Source organism: Alosa alosa, chromosome 20 (genome assembly GCF_017589495.1).
Source record: "Alosa alosa isolate M-15738 ecotype Scorff River chromosome 20, AALO_Geno_1.1, whole genome shotgun sequence".
NCBI classification, from domain to species: domain Eukaryota; kingdom Metazoa; phylum Chordata; class Actinopteri; order Clupeiformes; family Clupeidae; genus Alosa; species Alosa alosa.
The window spans coordinates 14,463,746-14,485,338 of record NC_063208.1 but is presented as its reverse complement, the minus strand read 5'-3'; the positions used below and the strand labels follow the sequence as shown (position 1 = coordinate 14,485,338).

The 21,593-nt window shown below is 40.4% G+C and overlaps 3 protein-coding genes across 3 annotated transcripts in view; 1 reads left to right on the top strand and 2 right to left on the bottom strand.

Annotated features, from left to right (window-relative positions):
- calcr (calcitonin receptor) overlaps positions 1 to 9,547 on the bottom strand; it is a 50,710-nt gene extending 41,163 nt beyond the window's left edge. Inside the window, exon 1 of the mRNA XM_048229521.1 lies at positions 9,052 to 9,547. The gene's annotated coding sequence lies outside the window, so the exon portion shown is untranslated. The remainder of the gene's footprint in view (positions 1 to 9,051) is intronic.
- A 6,898-nt stretch (positions 9,548 to 16,445) lies between these two features.
- Positions 16,446 to 18,476, bottom strand: tfpi2 (tissue factor pathway inhibitor 2). Its single transcript, XM_048229755.1, has 5 exons — positions 18,335 to 18,476; positions 17,938 to 18,108; positions 17,662 to 17,841; positions 17,270 to 17,443; positions 16,446 to 17,143 (listed from the first exon to the last, which is right to left on the bottom strand). Exons 1-5 carry the CDS (start codon positions 18,471 to 18,473, stop codon positions 17,079 to 17,081), a joined length of 729 nt encoding a protein of 242 aa, XP_048085712.1. The 5' UTR covers positions 18,474 to 18,476; the 3' UTR covers positions 16,446 to 17,078.
- A 1,720-nt stretch (positions 18,477 to 20,196) lies between these two features.
- Positions 20,197 to 21,364, top strand: gngt1 (guanine nucleotide binding protein (G protein), gamma transducing activity polypeptide 1). The gene is made up of 3 exons (XM_048229433.1): positions 20,197 to 20,258; positions 20,534 to 20,632; positions 20,990 to 21,364. Exons 2-3 carry the CDS (start codon positions 20,537 to 20,539, stop codon positions 21,116 to 21,118), a joined length of 225 nt encoding a protein of 74 aa, XP_048085390.1. The 5' UTR covers positions 20,197 to 20,258; positions 20,534 to 20,536; the 3' UTR covers positions 21,119 to 21,364.
- Positions 21,365 to 21,593: the final 229 nt, after the last annotated feature.

Below are 21,593 nucleotides of genomic sequence, written 5' to 3'. Positions count from 1 at the left end.
ACAAAAAAAAAAAAAAAAAAAAAAAAAACAAAAAAAAACTTTATGAGCCCAGCAGATGTTCAGTTTAGGGAATTGAGGGGAACAGAAAGCTTCTTTTTAATCTGGCAAACATTTAGTCAAAAGTCTTCTAAATCTGCAGGGACTTCAAGTGTACCCCGCACTCTGCTGTACACAAAGGATGATGGATCTGTGATAGTCAGATCTGTCAGCTCATCGAACAACTCCCCAAGAACATGGAAGCCTGTAGAGGAAGTTGTACGACCGTGAAGTAGATTCGGCTTGGGAAAAGTCAGTCAAAAGGTACAAGAACAAAATAAACACAGATGGATATTGCTATGCCAGTTTCCATTCTCTCATAAATCCTGACATCATCCATCAGAATAATTACTACCCAAATTTATGATCTGTAAAGGTTTTAATCGGTGCAGTTAAGGGCTAAATAAAGTAAGGCGTAAGAGTGGTGTTCACTTTTCTGACACATTTTTCATATCAGAGGTTTCTTTTATGAAACTTGAGTGAACAACAATTTTGCCAGCAAGGAAAATGTACTTTTTGGACACACACACACTCACTCTCTCTCTCTCTCTCTCTCTCTTACTCACACACGTACATTTTTACACAAAAATGCACACACATACACACACCATAGCATTAGCGGAAACTGGCCTCATAGCAACCACTTAGGACACAGGAACTGGCTGGGCTGGTAAGAGCAGTTGAAATCACCCCACTATTAACTAATCAGCAAGAGAGCGCACGCTAATGCTTTTTATGGGCTGCAGAGCCATCCACACGGACTCTCTCCGGCTAATGTGTCCTAGTCCCCACAATCTGGGCCACAGGGAGGACGACGCTACATGGACCGTGTGCTTCCATCTCACAGCAACATCTACACAATGCATCCAGAAACTCTCATCATTTCACATGGGCTGAACAGGAGTGAACAGATCATAAAATGGAGGGATTTAACAAACCTGTTGAATGACAAGTTCTTAATTAAGCTAACTAAGCTTGATGTGATTATTAAGAAGCTTTCATTCAAGTAGGTAACAGAGAAGACATGAGAGACGAGAGAATTACCACAGAAGCACGATGGATAAAATAATTGTATCACTTGTCAAACACAGTTTTGTTACTGTAGGAAAACACTGTGCGTCCAATGACTTATATTTCATTATTTTCCTTCAAATTATAGAAAAAGTCTATTTTCTGTGCTTATAAAACAGGCAGAGCATAAAAACAGAAGCTGGCGAAGCAGAAGGTTTTGATGCGCTGAAGCTTCCATGGTTATATATCTCTGGCTACACATGTAAATTTAGAAGCAAAGTGCTTCGAAGTCGTTCCTCAGCATAATTTAGTGCTTTTGCAGGGGCTCAGAAGCAGTAAATACTTCAAATAATATTTTTAACAGAAAGTTATGAGAACAGTTTGATAAGAAACATGCCTCAAAGGAAATATTCTTCGCAGAAAAAAAGATTCACCTCTGCATAGAACTCATAGTGAAATAATCATATTAAGTTAGATAAACTGACTGAAGAATAAATTGTCTAAATTCACATATTATTTTATTTAATATACATTTATATTTTTTCATTCATCTTTATATCTTATATAAAAAGATTCAGTGCCACTGAATATCCTCTTAACTAACATTTGACATTTTTTAATCATACATTTGGTTTTGGCAATGCAACATTAAGAAAGTGAGGCCTTTTTCGCACTGTGACAGGTACTATGCACAGCCTTACAAAGGTATCTCTGAGCAGCTGTACAACTCAAAGTTTGCCTCCCTGTCAAGTGGTAGACTTTTTGCATTCTTTTCAAGCATGCTTCCAATTACTGCCGAGAGGACAAATCTGTCAAAAAGGATCTTTCTCTCTCTCCTCCCTCTCAGATTTTCATTCTTTCCCTCTCTCTTTCTTTCTCCCACTCCTCTATTCCAACTCTCTTATCTATCCAAACCTATGCCTTAATTTGGGTCCTTCTGAGAACACAGTAAACACCAATGGACTGTTTCAGTATTATATTGTACTGATACAGTATGTCTCATTGTTAATCCAACAGCATGGCATCAACAGTGCTACAGCACTTGAACAAAGAGTGAACTCCGAGGTTGTCTGTGCCATTGTGTAACATCAGTATTTCATGCACACTGTTGAAAATGAACTAATGAACTAATGAGAGGATTCTTGAGTGGCGAGCGTTGATGAAAGTGGCTTACCCACTCCATTAATGCGGAGTTGGGGGCTAATACATTTTAATGAAAGGGGTAGTTCAACATGCTGAGCCTGAACATAATTACTAGCAGTTATGCACCACTGATATAGGGGTGTCAGTGGAGTGGTCATCTTTAACTGAAACCAACGGAAGTAAATAAATTAAATAATTAACAATTAAATATAGACCCTTTCAAGAGAGTTCCATTATCAGCATCATAGTTGGCCCCACAAGGCTTCCGTTTTAACATTCCATATGTTATCTTAATGCAGAGGAAGTAGATTGGGAACCAAATAGAACGTTCAAGCATTGTTTTTGTTTTTATTGTTGAAAGGCTCTATACAAATATATAAACAATTAAATAATTTGGTTGTCTAAATGGGCATAGATGACTGAGCCATCGACCAAACTAATTGGGAATTTAAAGGATTATGTGACCAATAGCATCTCCACAGTGTCAGTCAAAATTCTACTATTTCAGTACTGACTGTCATGACAGATATTTCAGCAATTGGGATGTTCTGACGGCTGACATATTTTTGAACAATGTCTCTCCCCAATGAAACTCTGCCCACAACTTGCTGTGTTCCCACACAGTGTGCATGAAGACCATGGTTGAGTGACAGCACAACAATTAAACAAACATTTGTCATTGGCCTGCATGTGCGCGCACGCACACACACACACACTTACACACCACCCCCCTCTGCGACGAGAGGGTCCCCCCCAACTTTTCCCTCTGCACAGTGGGAGCAATGCGTGTATCCTCCAGCTGAGAGACATGCTGAAGGCTCAAATCTCTCTGATTGGGACTGCCTCCTCTCCCCTTATCCCCTTCTGCCTAGCTCCAGCTTGGAAGGCAAATGCTAAGAGGAGAGGGGTGGTGTGGGAGGTGCAATCCAAGAGCTCCAGCAAGACCCACAACAACCAATGGCCCTGTCTCATGACAAATGCCAAACAAATACTGCCCAGTGCCCAGCGGCAAGTCCTAGTGACACCATGGGAGCCATTTTGAGGTTTATGGAGGAGCAGCTCAGGTCAGCGCTATCCCATGACAAGTCTCTGGGTTCTCGTTTTGGCCACTGCAACGAAAGCTGTGGCTGCAGCCAACCAGGAGTGGGACAACCAGACACCATATTCACACAGGCATTTATAGGCCAAAGGGGGGAGTGCTCCAAAGACAACAAGGATTCAACACTACAACATGTCGACTGTCCTCATCTGTCTCTTTGATTCATTGATCTCAGTCTCTCTGAATCTTTATTTTCTGCTGCATTGTGTGTGAAATGACTGGCTTTGGGTGACTGACACCCACACAGAGACTCTAACTGCAGTACACTGCACTCACAGGCTTTCACAGGTGTTTTCACCCCAATGCAGAAATGGCCATTTTGGCGCCAACAGCTCCTAATGCATTTTCTATCACAGTCGGTTATGATGCTTTCTATTCCAGTTACACCTAAGTAGTAAAGTGCATGCAGTGTGAACACACAAAAGGTTACAGGAACAACAAAAAAGTTATAGGAACTACAAAATGTTACTCCATCCAGGGCTAAAATCCTTTATGTTTTTCAGTACTGCTAGAGAAACACCTATGGCCAGAGACAAATTCCTTGTCGGAGGTTACAGTTAGTATCCATTCTTCTCCTCTCAGTTCAACCATATCTTTCAGCGGTTCAGATGCAGCTATACTTTTTAAACAGTTATATCTTAAGGCATGTTTGATGTAGACATCAAAAGCTAAAGGAGAGCAGTTACAAGGATAAAAGGTCGGAGAGGATACCATATTGATCCCCCCCCCATCAGGCATCCCCTTTCAAGCCTGTCAGAGGAACAGACCCCCTGGGTCCACATTCAATTGGCCAACACTAATCACAAGCGATTGGACTTAATAGAGGACTTTATGACTAAAAGAAACAGTCACTCAGCCAAGGGCAAAGAGACATCAGGGGAAAACACAGGTCAAAACAATAATACGTTCAAACACTCGGACATTGTCAAAGCTTAGCACAGGCTATGTTACTGCTGCACTAGAGTTTGCATTCGAAACAAGGCTCATTTTACCCACCGCATCTAGTCCAGTGTGGCAGCCCCAGGGTGATGCTGAATGCAATCAGCAAATTCCCATCATTCAAAAGGCTTTATCAAAATATCTCGCTGTCATACAAAGGTCTGAAATGAAAGTCATTTCAGCTCTGAGGGGATACGATATGATCTTGCAATGAGTCATAAAACAAAGCACATTGTGTTTGTCTATCAATCAACACAGGCACCCTCCCTGCCACTTTGAAAGTCAGCTGATATCATTTTCACACATCAATGGATAAATCCTTGCCTGATGTGAATAGATTAGAGGCAGTAGCCTTTTTCCGAGACAAAACATCAGACATTTAGCGTGACATTTATGAGTCCGAAAGGGACCTGATACGTGGGAACTGAGATGGCTATCAGGTGTTATGTTCATTGGAGCGGCAACATTTATCCCCCTTCTTAATGAAAAACCCATACTAATCGTGTGTAGACCTGGCATTCTACCTCAGGTTCTAATGATTAATGTCTCCAGGTTGGACTAACTCCACAAGTCACATATGCACAACCAATTAAGACAGATGTCTTTAGCTGACAGACAGACAGGCAGACAGAGTCCAGGCGCAACTCGGGGAAGGCACAGGCGTAGAAAAACATGGCTTCGTAATCCCCCAGTTCAGATAAACTGTCGACGGGAGCTTTCACCTTAGCACTGGACCTGGAAGTAATTAAGAATGGCTGGGGCCAGCCACAGTGAGGGGAAAAGCAATCAAGAGACACTACACAGATAGTAGCATCGGCCTTAAGATAGAACACAGAGGATGTGCTCTCAAACAGCCCAAACAGAGAGACAGACAGAGAGAGAGAGAGAGAGAGAAAGAGAGAGAGAGAATGGAGTGGATGAGAGGAGAGAGGCAGGGAGAGGGATGGATGGAGGGATGGATGGATGGAAGGAGGAATAAAGAGAAAGTGAGGAGGAAAGAGACAGAAAGAGGTTGGAGCTCAATGGCAAACCAATGAAGCATCCTCCCGTCACACAATGCCCACGTCTGGGGCCAAGTGAAGAAATAGACTGAATCAAATAGGCCGCAATAAAACGAGGCATCGGAGCTCAACCTGGCGAGAAAGAAAGTGACTGCGTTAAAGGAATGTGAAATCAGCAGCGCGGGAGACAGGCGAGCGAAACAGGCAGTAATGTAGGGAGGGAGAGAGAGAGAGAGAGAACAGACTGCAATGAGGACTGAGCCTGGCAGACCACTTACATCGAGGGGGCGGCCACCGAAAAAAAAGCCTTGACACATATAAACAGACACACACACACACACACACACACACACACACACACACAAAAAGACAATGATAGTGAGCAGTACAACATTTGCCATTATGGGAAATATGGTCCCCATACAACATGCGAGTCAAATCTGTCACATTCAGTCAAGAGCTAAAGATGGCAAAGACATTATGCAATATCCTGCTCATGATAGAGGTTCTTTTTTTACATGCAAACACCCCACCCCCCCACACAGACCGAACAAAACAAAAACATTTTATTCATAGGTTCAAGGAGGTTCATTGGTTTGTGTGATTTAGTGAAAAGCAAACAAAAATATAACTTTAAAATAGCTTTAAATACAATATGTATGTACATGAGATGCAATCATCTCTCTGTAAAATTATAAATCGGAAAAAAACTAATGAAGAATCATGACTTTGATGAGAACAGGGAAATTTCCACATTTGAAAATAAAAGTCAATTTGTAAGGATAGTGCAAAGAGATAGCCAGCAGAACATGCAGGGCCATGTACCTGTAAGTGTGTTAAATAGGGCACATGATATCAATCCAGAAAATTAGAGAATTAGAGAGAGATTTGAGCCTTCAGCATGTCTCTCAGCTGGAGGATACACGCATTGCTCCCACTGTGCAGAGGGAAAAGTTGGGGGGCCCGCTTTTCATCTCAAATGAGATGACTAAGATGACTAGTTACAAGAAAATCACCTTGTTGTTTCACATGAAATATATAAAACATCTAAGGAGCGGTTGGGGACATGAACAAATCCATTACACACTTCAACGTAGCAACATAATTCACCATGCATGAAATAAAAGACTAATTGACAATGCGAACACAAAAGCAAATGTGAAACAGTATTATGTTTTTTTTAGGAATGTATACCACTGAGTTTTGCCACATCAGTGGTATAATCTAAAATCTGATATGCATCAATACGCTGCGTTCTCAACCTTTCAGTATTATGCTGTAGCTCCACCTACTGATACTGGGTGTTCAATTGAGGGGTGGATGAGCAGCAAACTCTGTGACTGGCTGCTCTGCTTCCCACTGGATATCTGTAATTAAACAGATCTTACAAAAGAGACTGAAAAATAATTTTGCTAACGCACATAACATTGGTTTCCAATCAGATAGTGGGAATAACTGATGATAGTTATATGGCGAAGTGTTTCATTGGACGTGTTTCAATATAGAGGATTAAATGTACTGCTTCCTTCTCAAATTGATGATATCTAGAAAAGCATTTAAGTTGAAGCCAAACACGCTGAAATGCTCATTTACTATCCAGTGTTTGAGTTATACAGGAGCTTGCTATTCATTTCAATCTGTTGACATCACAAACTATTTAACAATTACAGGGGGGAAACAATACATGTAATAGAAAAGTTATGTGACAACATCTGTGAGATATTAAGACCGTGCACATGGGACCTGTGTTCTTTCTATGAAAGGAAAACACATAATATTGACGTCCTAATCTTTTTTGCCATAATTGAGAGAAGAAAATAGGCAACTACTGCATACATCAACTGCATACATCAATATGAATCGTTATTCTTAACGCAGGCTGTAGAGGCAGTAATTTCAGTCCAGTCTTAAAAGGAAAATGTTGCACTACAGTCGGAGTAGACTGTTTGTTCATTTGAGGCCATTAGTGTCCGCGGCAAGTATCGCTGCCTTGCTAAATTACCTTTACCAAGTGCATTAAGCTCAGTGGACATGTAAACAGGGTGTGCAACTGGGGAGCAATAGGCACATGTAAACTAATGAATAATACATGAGCCATTAGCTGAATTAAGACTGAGGCACAGGGAAGAGTCTATCTCCGTGACCCGGACCAGGCGAGAACACACTCGGCAATATGCTTCCATTCTCCTCTCATTACGTGATGTGCACGCCACTCCTCCCCCGAGAAGATGGATGCTCATAGTTCAACATCTGCTCCATTTTTTCTCTTATTGTCTTGCGTTCTTTTCTCTCCATTTTCCTCTCTCTATTTTCCTCTCTATCTCTCTCTCTCTCTTTCTCTCAGCAAAGCGAAGCACTCTTTTCCATTCTCATCAGTCTGACATATTTGCATCATGGCTGTTGCTTAAAGGACAGCAAGGATGACAAATGCGTCTCAGCTGCACTCGTGGACACACACACACACACACACAGATGCACACATGCACACACCCACACACACTACACACAAATAGACACACACACACACATACACACAATGCACACACCCACACCCACACAGACAGACAAATGCAACCAAACAGATTTAACAAGACTAAATGTACAGCCCAGAGTAGACTGTCTGTCTCTCTCCATCCTTGGATTTGAACTCGGCACCCTCATCAACCTTATGAACTGTTAAAATTGCAGGGGGAGAAAAGAAACGGGTACTGGCCCGGGCAACTCAGCAGGAGGCCAGCATTTGTGTGACGATGATCCTGCCACAGAGGGATTCCTCTGAAGAATCCCTCTCATTATCTGGGCAAAATAAAGATGACTGACTTCTGGCTCATAGGACTGAACACAGACTTGGGACACAGTAACTATCATCTTTGATGTTGTGTCAAATAGGAATGCCACTCATGCACTCTAAACCAAGGCACATGCCGTGAGGTGACAGTTCAACCCCTAACATCCAAAAATGTCGTAGGCGTCTTGACTTAAGCAAAGCAATGCTCTCACATGCAATATGGGTAGCTGTGTTTGCAGCAGGCAAGCAACTTCAGATATTCATACTTCAATCCATACATCCTTATAAAGACCTGCTCCTGGAATATGATGCAAAAGAACAAAAAATGGCCTTAACAGCTGGAGCATGGATATTGATCTCACATAAGTGTGAAGGTAATCCCTGATTATTGACAGGGAAAGATACAATACATTTCAGGAAAATAAGATATGAGAAGCATGGGCTGATGATGCTTGCTTGTTTTAATTTATTCTATACTCAACTTGGGCAACAAGGAGATTCTTGTCTTTCTTGGTCTTTTTTACCTTGTCTTCCATGACAAAGTGGCCTGCCTTGCAATTTAAATGTATATTTTTGCTCTTAGTTCCTCTAAAAATGTTAAAAAATGTAGGGTATCAAAGAGCTTATGACTGTAACACTGTTAACCTAGTTTTATAAGGGAAAACATAATCTAGCACAGGAGATAAAATATTTGGGTGCACCTTCCTCAAACACTAACTGGTGCACTACAGGATCACTTGTGTCTTAGTGCAATGCCATGTACATAGTTGACCATTCTGTCCTAATGTAACACTTCATGAATTCGTGTTGTGCATTGCACAGACTACTCAGAGGTATGCGCTCATGTCAATTGGTCGAAAGGTCATGGCTAATAGTGATAACCATAAGAGTGAATCAATAAATCAAGTTCTGCACATGTAAATATACACAAGATCAAGATTATGTCAAGACAATCAACACAACCTTTTCTGCCCAGCAGAGCCATTTTGGAAACAGCTCAAATATGATATAATCAAATGTAAAACTGAGCTTACCTGAGGTTAAAACGACGGTGTCAGAACAATCTCCAAACCCGTATTTAAAGAGTTGGATCAGGGACAGCACCACGGAGTGAGCTGAAAATTTCACGTCTGAATTCCATCGTCTGCGTCTCCATTGAATGCCACAGAATGACAGCCAGATTCAAAATATTTCTCTAAGTCATAATATCCCCTTGGTTCAATCAAGCAATTAGGTCGTTAACTAATGACAAAAGCAGTGTTCTCTGCTTAATTGAGGACAGCAACCGACTACTTTTAAAACAAGCGCTCTATCGACCTTAGTCAGCGGTTGTTAACGTTGTTTCACTTCACCAACCGGTAATCCAAGTGCATCTAACAACCCCTCATTTCGTACAGTGAGCCAGCGGACTCCTCCTAGGTCTAATACAGGGCATAATGATTCTTAAAGACATAGGCTACAATGTGTACACTACTTGATCGCAATGTGCGCTCTTCTGAGAGTCTGTTCCATGACTCTGAGGTGAGAGACGACCCGACTGTCGGCTGACTGACAGTGCACACCCGTGGGGTGTGGTAATATACGTGCAACCCAATAGAAATTTACATCCATACCGATCTGAAGTGCGTCGCTGCAGTCGTCATCACCTCCATCATTCTCCTAAGTGGACATCTGACTTTCTCGTGAGGGAACATTTGATTAAGTAGCCATAACTTACCGTTCCTTCATCCATACCTTAAATATGTATCAATAGAACAGATGTAAATGGGAAGTTCCTTAAAGGCTTCACTGCGTAATTATAGACCCCAAACTGCGTAGTGAAAAGTCCTATACGTGGTGCACGTGGGCACACATAGATGTAAATATGCCTTACGTTATGCAAATGTCTTATCTTTATCCATCTTGTTGTCCATTATTTGCATCAACTCTTTCAACTAATCCTACCAACTAGGTCCAGAGTCAATTCAAGTGAGTTGAGAGCACCACACAGTGGTTCTTCTTGGTGCATGCTGAATGCGCAGCCTTTAGATTGGTTACCGTTGATGCTCGCTTTCGCATTTGAGGAGAGATCAAAGTGGCCTAGGCTTTTATAGCGCGAAGACGCCAACCAGATATAGAATTAGTGTGTTATAAACTCCATTGTGCATACGTTCAGCAAACATAAAAGATCTCAGATAATACACACAACTCTAACACTGACTATGCTGATTCTGAATACTGATGATTAGAATAATGAGAAAATATCAGTTTTGTTCATCCTTTATTCAGAGCCCTCCAACAAAGTAGAGAATGTCCTGAAAAGTTCCTTCAGATTTAATTTAATGTGCAGAGGGATGACTTCAGCAAGAATGCTTTACTTATATTTAGTGAGCCACAAGTTTTGGGGTGTTGGTATAAAGATGTATGATTCATTTATTTCTGCCAAGTAAATAATGTTTCCAATGTCATTTGTTTGATTCTCTGTTATCTAGAACTATGCAAAATGAACTGGTATTTTGAAACTTGGAAGGAGACAAGGCAGCATAGAGGAACTTTTAATGTTACAGCAGTGGCATGCCAAAGTGTTGATGCAGTGGCATGCCAAAGTGTTGATGCCCACATTTCTTGTTTAGCAAAAAAAGATTACATGCTTTCCAAAATTGACACTTCTTTACATCTTAAAGCAAGATTCCTTTTTCATCTTTTGCCCTTTCAAAATACCACAAAGAAAAAGGACCTGAAGCATGGGTTTGGGGCCCCAGTATGGTCAGGACCTCATATAGCACCCCATTTGTTGAAATGTTATCATAGTAAATGTTTTTATATGGGGGGATTTTTTCCATTTTTATATGCAAAAGGCACTTTGACATTCTTAGACAACCTTGCATGCTCTTTTGAGGTCCATCCACAGAATTTCAATGATGGATGTATAGGGCCACAGTAGAACCTTCAGCTTGCACCTCTTGTGGTAATCCGTTATGGATGTTTAGGATCAACATCCTGTTCTAGAAGTCATATTCTTTTCATCTTTAGCTTTTTTTTAACAAATGGTGTGATGTTTTCTTCCTTAATCTGCTGGTATTTAATTGAATCCATTCATCCTACCGGTAAACAGTTCCTTCACTGGATGCAACACAAATTGATCCACCCCAGTGTTTGACAGTTGGAAAGGTTTTATGTTCATGAAATTCAGCCCCCCTTTTTTTTCTCCAAACATTTGCTGTTTGTGGTGAACATGCCTATTTTAGCTTCATCAGTCAATGATTTGCATCAGATTTGTTTAAACGATCCTTTGCAAACTTCAGACACATGAATTTTATGTTGTATGTTATTATGTATGTAACATATTTTATGTTATATTTGTGTCACACAGCCGTCATACTTCTTCTTAATCTTTTTGAAGTTTTCTTGCAGTCATGCTTTGCTCTCAGAATTTTTTCTTGGTCTTCCAGACCTCCACCATTCCTGATAACTGTCATTTCTTAATTGCATTACGAACTGAAGAGAAAGCTTCTTGGAAATACTTTGCTATCCCAGCTCCTGCTTTGCGGGCATCAATTATTTTCAATTTTGGAGTGCTAGAGGAGCCCATGGCTTCTGAATATTGGGACAAGATGTCAGGAGCTCGGGTATTTTTTAAAGCTTTGAAATTTGCCTCACCTGATCTTTCTTTACGATGACTTATGCACAAGCATAATCCTAACAAGGTTATTAAGGTCTGAGACCTTGATAAAAGCTATCTGAGAGCTCAGATCTCTTTTGGGGCCCAAACTTGGTGATAGTGCTGGTACTTCTTTCCTTTTTTCACTCTAAAATTGCACAAAATAAAACAATACTACCCTTAACTTCATCAGAATGTTGAAAAGCATTGCATGCCTTTTGGATATCTTCAACTTGCCTAAACTTCTAATTGCTACTGCATATTTATAAAAGCCAAGACATTGCTCAAAATCATTCTAAGATTTCCATTTTCAGTCCAGAAATCATGCATACCCTTTGAGTCAGCATTTAAAATCAAACTCTCTCTTGCTATCAGTCATGGTGTGTACTGTAGGTTCTTGTTTTTTAAAAAGCCTGCAAGACACAGCTCTGATACTCACTTCCTCTTCCACTGTGAGATATCATGTGGTGAACTGGAGAGGAGGCTTTCCAAAGGGCAACAACACCTTAGTTAAAGGTTATGTGCGGCACGCAACACAATGGGCGAGCTGTCCTCAGCCCACCCCACAGACACCTGCTCGGAGCCTCCTGAGGACAGAAAAAAGGCCACAAAAGGGTTCCTCTAAGGTCATCTGCTCAGTGATGAGCTCGTCATGTCAACCTCTTTTTCAGAAGAGGTGGGTATTATGTCTTGAATGTGTTTCATAAGCATACCCCATTCAGTGTGCTTGTGTGTGTGTGTGTGTGTGTGTGTGTGTGTGTGTGTGTGTGTATAAGTGTATTTTTATGATGTCGGCAACAATATCATATCTGAGACGTTTCCATTTGTAGTTGTATGTCCCCATCCCTTATCCCCACCCCCTGTCCCCTAACTCTTCACAGGACTGTAAAGAGATAAATAAACCTGCCATCACCTACTGTGCATCTAATACCTCCGCATACATCTTGTTAGGAGATTACATATACCCAGGGTATTGAGAGTTGCTGCAGTGCACTGAAGGTAATGCACATCCTTATTTACCTCAAACAGCTTCGATTCGAATTGCCTCCTCATAGGGAAGGCATCCGTACATCTATAAATCCCTGGTGGTCATGGTTGTACTCTCTAATATAGTGTTATGCCTGGTTCTTCCTAGAGAAAAACAATTATTTCATCCTATGATCCTTTTATCTCTCCTCTCTCTCTGCTGGATCCAAGCTTGGTGAGGTCTTAGGGTCCACCACACGCCCAGGCATGTTTTTAGAACTAAAGTCGGGGAGCCCTTTATCAAATGAGAATCATATGAACAAATAGCAGCCCCTAAATCCAAAGCGCACACTTCAGGCTCATTTTCTCTCCTTCCAATTTCCTTCCACTTCCACCATCGATACCCTCTCTGTGTGTGTGTGTGTGTGTGTGTGTGTGTGTGTGTGTGTGTGTGTGTGTGTGTGTGTGTGTGTGTGTGTGTGCGTGTGTGTGTGTGTGTGTGTGTGTGTGTGCGATGTGCCTTCCTTGTCTCTAGCCATTTGTGACAGTGAGATACCTCAGCCTGCTCCCACTTCCTCAGTCCCTTGACTCTATAGGAACTCAGAGACAAGCCTTCTAATTTGGCACAACAGGGTCTCTGCTTGGCACAAGGGCACAATTAGAAAGGCACAAAGACAGACGGCGGGTCGCATGCACTGTGCCCACTTTGCAATTTCAGGGTTCAGAGAAAACCTGCAGCATTTTTTAATTTATTCTGAATCTGTTTCATGGCTGGTGATTATGGATTAAGGTAATTATTTTCAACTGAGCGTTAAGTGTGTGGGGAGGGAAATAGTATAGCAATATGACCAGCTGCCATGTGAGGTAAGAGCAGAGTCAGACATGTTGGCATAGAAAATGGTTCAAGGTAAATGTCAGTTTGAAAAATAAACAGTCGTCAATATCAAAACAGAGGTAATAATACAAACGGCTTATTTTCCATGAGGTGTCAGTCTTAGATCAGATTTAGTGGACAAAGCTTAAGTGGACTTTTAAAACTGCACAAGTGGGCAAAACAACATTTCCATTCATTTGCATTTCACCTTTATTTTCACCTTCAAATCCCCTCCACTTTTGTTCCCAGGTAGGTAAGACAGTCATACAGCCTATGAGCATTACATGAGTATTCACCAACAGGCAGTAGTCCATGCACTCCAAGATCTTAATTATGTCATTCCTTCCTCTCCTGAAACCGGCGAAAGGAAGAGCACCGTATTTTTCAGAGGCTGAGTAGTCGAGGCTTACGAGGAGGAGAGAACTGTAATAACAAAAAAAGAGTAATACTTAAGCGCCTGCGTCCGAGACCTTGCTTGGCAGAGAATAGCCTAACTGACCGTGTAAATTAATGTTTAATGTCAAAAGCACAATTAAATAATTCACTGGACATCATTGTAGGCCTATTGACTGCTTTGAATGATGTTTTTTTAAACTAGCCTACCTTGTCACAGATTGAGTGGGCCATAGAATTCTTTGAGAATCCCTAATGTAATTTTCTATTTTTACGCGGGTTCTGCAGCTGTGGGCCAAGTTAAACTTTTGCGCTCCATCATCGGAAGGGTGAATGTCGGAAGGCATGGGTAGCCTATTGGACACATTTCGGTGCACATTTGGAAAATGATGCTGATCTGCAAGTTTCAAAGATCCTTCTTGGGTCTACCCATCAGAATGTCCTCCTGAGTGTCCTCCTAAGTCTGGACTGAGATTGCCTGAAGGGCAAGCTGAAGTGTGCTTGAATTTTCTGGAGTTGAAAAGACCCTTGAGGTGAAAAGGTGCTGCCCTTTCCTGAGCCGTACAGATGACTCAAAGAATCCCTGGGGGTTATAGATAAAAACCTTCCAGGGTTTACAACCTTTTAAGGTTTGAGTTTCTGTACAAATTTCTGTTCCAGCCATGACTTGTGCTAGAATTAAGTTACCCCTAATGCCTGTGCATAGGGACTGTTGTACATTGTGCATTCCGATGCGGTTTGTGAGTTTGCAACATGCTGATACAGCGTAGAAACATATATGCAATGATGGTGGAATTGGGTACCCTTGTGGGTACCTGTCACCTTCAATTTACAAGGGTAATTGCAAAAAAGAGGATAAATTCACTGACAACACACTTCACGTATTTGGTGAACGCTGGGTTCTCCTTTTGAGAGTACTGAAAGTTTCAAGGGACCTCACCTCACCATGTACAATTTCATCACACAGATTTGATTGTGCCAACATGTTTGCCTGACAAATGTGCCACCTCATTTCTTCTTAATATAAAACCATTAACCTTTGCAAAATACTGCTTGCGCACACTGCTGCTGGTTGATGGGAATAAAACTGATGCAGACAGCCATTTGTATGCAAAGTGTGGAAACCCATTCCATATTTTGATACACTGTAACTAGTTCTTTATGGCATTGTTTTGTGAGGACACTGCAATGGACAATGTATGAATACATAGACCTACAGATTTTTGCTCCAAGTGACAGCGAGACAGATGTCGTTGCAACACCATAGGTTACAGATGTGACGGAAAGGCTGTAGGCTATGCTATTGGCAAATGCACATGTGAAAGGGAAAACTACAGTCTTCTCCGACCTACCAGCAGGTGGATGAGTTAGCCTAAGGGGCCTCCTGTCATTAGACTAGTCTATAGCCTAATAACTGCACGAGTCAATGATGCGACACAAGTGGCCTATAAAGCCGTTCAGACACGACCGTTCACCAGCACAGCGTCATTTTAATTAGAAAATAGTGTCGAAAAATCCTAAACCAAACAAAGATCTTCCCGGTAGGGGGCGCAAACGAATACCCTATTCACGATTGCGCTACATCTTCCATCTGCACTTCCTCTCTGCTACATTGTGCAGGCAAAGTTCTTCCCTCAATTCTAACTTTAAATGTAATCTCTTTTTTGTGACCATAATGTGAAAATAAGAAAAACAAACATAGCCTACCCTTAATTCTATTTTGGTGATAAATACTGATATCTTCCATGAGAATTCAGAAAACATGATGGAATATAGGCTAAGTTAAATAAAAGTGGTCCATTGACTTTGTACAAATGGTCTTGAATTTGTTTAAAACGGACATCTCTCTGAGGAGAATATTTTTTTCCAAAGATGATGTAATGTTATGAGCTTGTTTCAGACATGGTAATTAAGTTGGTTCCAGCTGATGTTTACAATCACCAGAGGCTGCCTGAGACTTTGATATCTATTCTGAAGTGACACAGCAAAAACTGGTGGTTTAAAGGGAGCAGAGTGTTCACATTTTGGGCTCTGCATTACTGCTGTCTACCTCTGTATTTTATTGTGTGAAGTTTGAATCACAGAGACAAAGTAATGTAATTTCTGTTATATTCTGCATTTTGATTATGCCATGTTTTTACAATCTTCTATCAAATGATTTATCAGTGCAATCTCACTGTACACCAGCTGAGCACTTCTCTGACACTGTTTACAACTTGGGGAAATAGGTTGCCGGTCACTTTTCATGTCCTCAATAAACTATTGTCATATAAAAACAGCATAACTTTTCTCCTTCAAAGAGCAAATGGCAACTTTGTGACTCTGTCTTTTTCTTTTCATCTGCTAGGCGATGATTGTGTTTGTGGCTGTGAAAAAAGATGGTGTGTGCTTCACTCTTTCATCATTTGTCAGGGTGAAACAGTGAGATGGCGGGGTGTCCTACTGTTTTCAAGGGCACACAAACACATAACAGGCCGTTGAGGGCCCTACCAGCACTCACCAGTATTTACCAGACATGCCAAGGGGAAAACAAAACTGCAACGATTCCTTTCAAGAAAGTTTCTTCAGAGTTTTTGTTTATTGCAAATGTGATTCCTGGTTACATTTGGTCATATTTTTGCACATAAATTGACAGGTTAAATTCAGTGATGACAGAAGCTCTGAGTGTCAAACAGCAGTGTGATTTGGCAAAATATTTTTTAAAAAAAGCAAACCACTATGGTCATTGTCAATATATCACACATACACAAACACAAAGTAAAAAAATACATAACTTTGAAAATATAAGTGCAACAAAATGTATAATAAAATATCACAATAAAATACCAAATATTAGAAGCCTTTTATCCTGTTGTGTGTGATTTAAAAACAGTATCATACAATAAGCAGTACAAACAAGGATATGTACATTCACATTTTAAACAGTAAAACTTCTGTTGGTGCTCAGCAGAAAACCATAGCTGGATTGTTATTGGCACATTTTATCTGGATGGGCTGGCAACCAATACTGGAGACGAATCGGCCTCTTTCACCAGAGCCAGGCCCTCAGTGCAGATAGTTCTCTTCAGGTCTTGTAAGTGCTCTAAGTTATAGTGACAACTTCCCAAAACATCTTCTGCAAGCAAGACTGCTCCTTCATAAAACCAGAGCTTAAGGGGATGCAGATATAGTGTTGTATTTGTTTTCCTTTATGATTGACGTCTAAGAATTCTTGACCCAGACCTCCTCCTAGGTTTCCTAGGCGGCTTCCCACCTGCAAGTGACAACAGACAGTGCATACATGAGTAGACCATTCTGTGTTACAAAAACTTTAAGCTGATTTATTATATGTTCTCCTTGGAAATGTCTTGGTTAGGTTATGTGAAACATTCATTCCTACCTTTACCACAGACATCAATGCAACTTTGTCTTGAAATAAAGTTGTTATTGCTTCCTCCACAACCAGAATACTCAAACTCCTTACACATCTTGGTGACGGAGTTAAAGTAGTAGCGAGGTATGGAGGCAGAGCACCGGCCTTTGTCCAGGGGATCAAGACACACCAAAGGGAAAGCTGTAACAGGGAAAAGAGTTAAATTGTCATGCTCTATCTGGACAGATTATTTATATATGGACAGTCTATTAATTGTTAAATTGTCATGCTCTATCTAGACAGGTAGATAGATAGGTTATCATTTAGTCTGGCATTTACTGATAAAACGAATCCTTGTGACATGGACGCTTCAGTTGGCTATGTGTAGAATAGAAAGGATGTCAAAGACATAGGCCTACTTTTTCGAGGTTTGCAGTATTCTAAGCAGGAATCCATACTGTCGAAACGGTTTTCGTTGCCATCACAGCCACCGTAAAAGAATATTTCGCACTGCATAGAGGTCATGTTGAAGAAATATTTCTTGTGAAGAGCACGACACGGTCCCACATTCATGGGAAACCTGCAGATCTGAGGGATTTCTGTAAGGGAGAGAGGGGAATAGGCTATTAGAATTACGCCAGTGACAAATAGGTGCCTTACAACGTAGCCTAATAAGGGTTAGTGTAGCCTCGTACTTGGTATCTTCCAGCATGCTTTCTGACATTCAGCATAACTATTAAAGTTGTTCCCGTTTCCCTGGCAGCCGCCGTAGCTGAATTCTTCGCAGCGCTGACTGCTTCTGTTGTAAAAGTAACGCTGAATGTCCGCCCTACATGGCCCCTCATCCATTTCGAGCAAGCACACATCTGCAAAGGACAAAGATTAGCGTTGGATTTTCCTTCAATAAAACAAAGAGGCAACACCCTAGGCCTAGGGCGTTGTATGCAAGAAAAACAAATTCCACAATTAATGCAAAATCAAAGAGGGAACCTTGGCTGACTGATGCAAAGTTATTTATGAGGCTACTTATATGCTAAATGCAGGCTAATCAAAAATAATCTACATGGTCATCAGAAGAATAAATCCCGTTACCTTTAGACTTCAAAGTTGAAACGTTTTCAAACAAAGCCATGAGAAGAAAACTTAACGCGCAAAGATATTCCATATTATAGAATTGTTGTATCACAGTAGTTGAGACCGTCAACCTTAGGCTACTCTGAGTTGTGATCATATGAAACGTGGTCTTTTATATTGTGTGAAGTTTCCCCCAGAAGTTGGAATGGGCGGGCACGTTGACTCATTTCCATGTCATTATTCTATTATTCCATGTCAGACACTAAAGGCGGTGTTTGTTAACGAACCATACGCTTACGCTATACATGCCTTTGTAAGATTATCTGTTTGATATTGATAAAGTTGCTGCTTTTTACATAAACAATTATTACTTTTGAAAATGAAATTAAGATAGGACCAGGCTATCAGATATTTAGTTCACAAATGTCATCATCAAGACTAATAAAAATATTGCGTCATAGCTAACTCATCCATGCAATGACGCAGGCAACAGTTTCGTTCTCAGTGATAGGCGCAGCACCATCTGCACTATTTTTTCTGTCCCTGTCCCAATGGAATAATTCAGCATTCAAGTTAAAATCGAGTTCCACTGACAACCTACAGTGCACAGCGCATTTTTCAGACCCATTCAAATTTTCCTCATGTTTCAGACTCATCTTAAAATGGATTCAAATATTTTTGATAATCTACACACAATACTCAAATAACACTGTTTGGAGTGTTTTGTAAATGTATAAAAAATAAAAGTCTGAAATATACATAATTTGGACCCTTGATGACTCGGATGACGCTTGCAATTGAACTCTGGTGCACTTATCAGTGGTCCTTGAGATGCTTCTACAACTTGATTGGAGTCCACCTGAGTCTAAATAAATCCATTGGACATTATTAGGAGAGGCACACATTGGTCTATTTAAGGTCTCACAGTTGATGGTGTATGTCAAAGTGAAAACCAAGCCACGACGTTGAGAGAATTGTCCATAGACCTGTGAGACAGGATTGTGTCAAGACATCCAGGACGAAGGGCTGAATGAGTTCCATGAGATCCATCGATTCATGTTTAAAGATGAAAAAACAGGCATGCTAATGACACGCCTAATAGGCTATATCAAGAGAGTTTCACAATATTGCATGTTTCTTAATAGGTGGCTGGCACTCCTGCCACTCTACTTGTCAATTGGAATTCTGGTTACAGCATCATTTGGCAAGAGTAGACAGCACTCCACATGATAAGGATAAGGTTTTATTTATGAGAACTCCATGTACACTTGTGTGAACATTTCAGAGAAAACAAACCTCTACCCCCACCTTTCCTAAGCAGAGGGTTAAGTACCAGAAATGTTGTGTTAAGTGCAATTGCCACAAACAAGTCATTATTGTTGTTGTTTAAAGTGTAAAGAAGTTATATTTTTCTGCAAAACATATGCTAATACAACATGCTAATTTCTCCTCATGGTCCTGGGCCTCTGAATTATTATCAAATATGATACAAAGTTTGTTTGCATGAACAGCTAAAACAAATTCATAGGCACTGTTGGAGTGAGTGCCAGAGAATATACCTATGACAGGTTGAGGGTAAACACAGATTATCATTCTTATCGTAGTTACCTGTAATGCTTTGCTTGTCCCCTTGACCTATATTAGCTTTGCTGCATCACTGTTGGGTGTGTCAGTCTATTGAATGTTTTTTATTCCTGAAACATAAATAAAAATTTCTCTCTCACTTGCACACATATGTTCAACAATAAGATGCTTACATTGATTCACTTTTATTTTTCAGTGCTAACTAATTTAATGTTTAATGATTTAAAAAGGATAGTGTTTTAATCAGATTAAGAGATTAGAATGATAATACAGATTACTTTATAACCCGGATTGAGAGAGAGAGGAGTAGGATTCTCAAAAAGTTTTCAGAGGTGAAGACAACTCACCATAAACGGCAGTAAGTGTAACAAGAAATATCTTAAATTTGGTTGCATGTTTTTATAAATGTTTGTGTGTATTACAGAAAAAAATATCTTGACTTTTTTTACATGCCTCTGATGTGGATATTGTAATATTTTGTATTGCCTAGTACATTTCAAAAGGCTATAGCAAAACCATTTTCTTAGTTGACTGAAGGATTTAATTTAGAACATCAAATTGTACAGTTTTCAGAATACAACACAGTTGGAGATTTTGCTCTTATCCAGAAATGTCTCTTTTCTTTTGCTGCAGACAATGCCGATCATAGACGTTGAAAACTTAACAGACTTGGAGAAAGCTAAAATGGAGGTAGATCAAAAAAAGAAGGAAATACTGCTCGAGCGAGCAATGGTAAGTTCCTCAAACAAGTTCATACTTGATATGCAGAGAGTGTGGTTGAGAGTAAAAAAACAACTAAAATTATAACCTTGGTCCCTATTTATCAATCTATTCAAACTACTTCAAATGGTTGTTTACTCAGACCTCCTTGTTGCTGTTAGTGTCATAGGAGGATTTAGAACAATAATCTGAATCTTGCCATGACTAGATTATAGGCTAAGGTTTGCCAACTCAGTAAAACTGTCCACAGAGAGATAATCAGATAAAGAAACAAATCAATTAACATTAGGCTACAAATGACCTCCATTTTTGCATCAGGTATTTTTCAGGTTTTCCCTAAATGTTGTGCTGTTGATGTATAATTTGCAGACGTCAAAATGCTGTACTGAATTTATGGAGCTTGTCCAGGCTGGAGCTGATGAGGATCCCCTTGTGAAAGGCATTCCAGAGGACAAGAACCCTTTCAAGGAGATCAAAGGTGGATGTGTCATTTGCTAGAGTGGACTGAGGAATCGCCTTCCTTTGTAGCCCTACTTCTAGTGCAATTTGGAGACCTGCTGCCACCAAATAAATCATAGCCGGATGAGCAGGATCCATTAGAACATGGATTGATATGCAAACAGATTTGAAAGTTTTTATCACACCTTTGTAAAAAAACAAAGACTTCTCCTAATCAAGGCCCTTTCTGATTGTACAGTGTGTTTCCCCTTGAAAGTGACAATAAATCACAAGTCGTTTGTGCAATGATTGCTCTTGTTTTGTTTAATGGGTTCAGTGCCTCACTATGTGTCAGGCCTATCTGAGTCTATTTCTCTCATGCTTGTTTAAAATATCTGTGTGCATGGATAGCCTATTGATAAGTTAGTGATAGCTGTTCACAATAAACATTTTATTTAATGGTATGTCTATAATAAATGGAGACTTACTAACACAGCGTGTATGCGTGAATAAATGTAGGCCTATCAACTTTCGA

Bases quoted from the DNA above. Each gene is read 5' to 3' on its own strand.
- tfpi2 (XM_048229755.1), bottom strand. From the start codon at position 18,473: ATGATCACAACTCAGAGTAGCCTAAGGTTGACGGTCTCAACTACTGTG. The intron at 17,842-17,937 runs GTACGAGGCTAC...TCTCCCTTACAG, and splicing joins AGCATGCTGGAAGATACCAA to AAATCCCTCAGATCTGCAGG. The intron at 17,444-17,661 runs GTAGGCCTATGT...TCCCTGTTACAG, and splicing joins ATACTGCAAACCTCGAAAAA to CTTTCCCTTTGGTGTGTCTT.
- gngt1 (XM_048229433.1), top strand. From the start codon at position 20,537: ATGCCGATCATAGACGTTGAAAACTTAACAGACTTGGAGAAAGCTAAA. The intron at 20,633-20,989 runs GTAAGTTCCTCA...TATAATTTGCAG, and splicing joins TACTGCTCGAGCGAGCAATG to ACGTCAAAATGCTGTACTGA.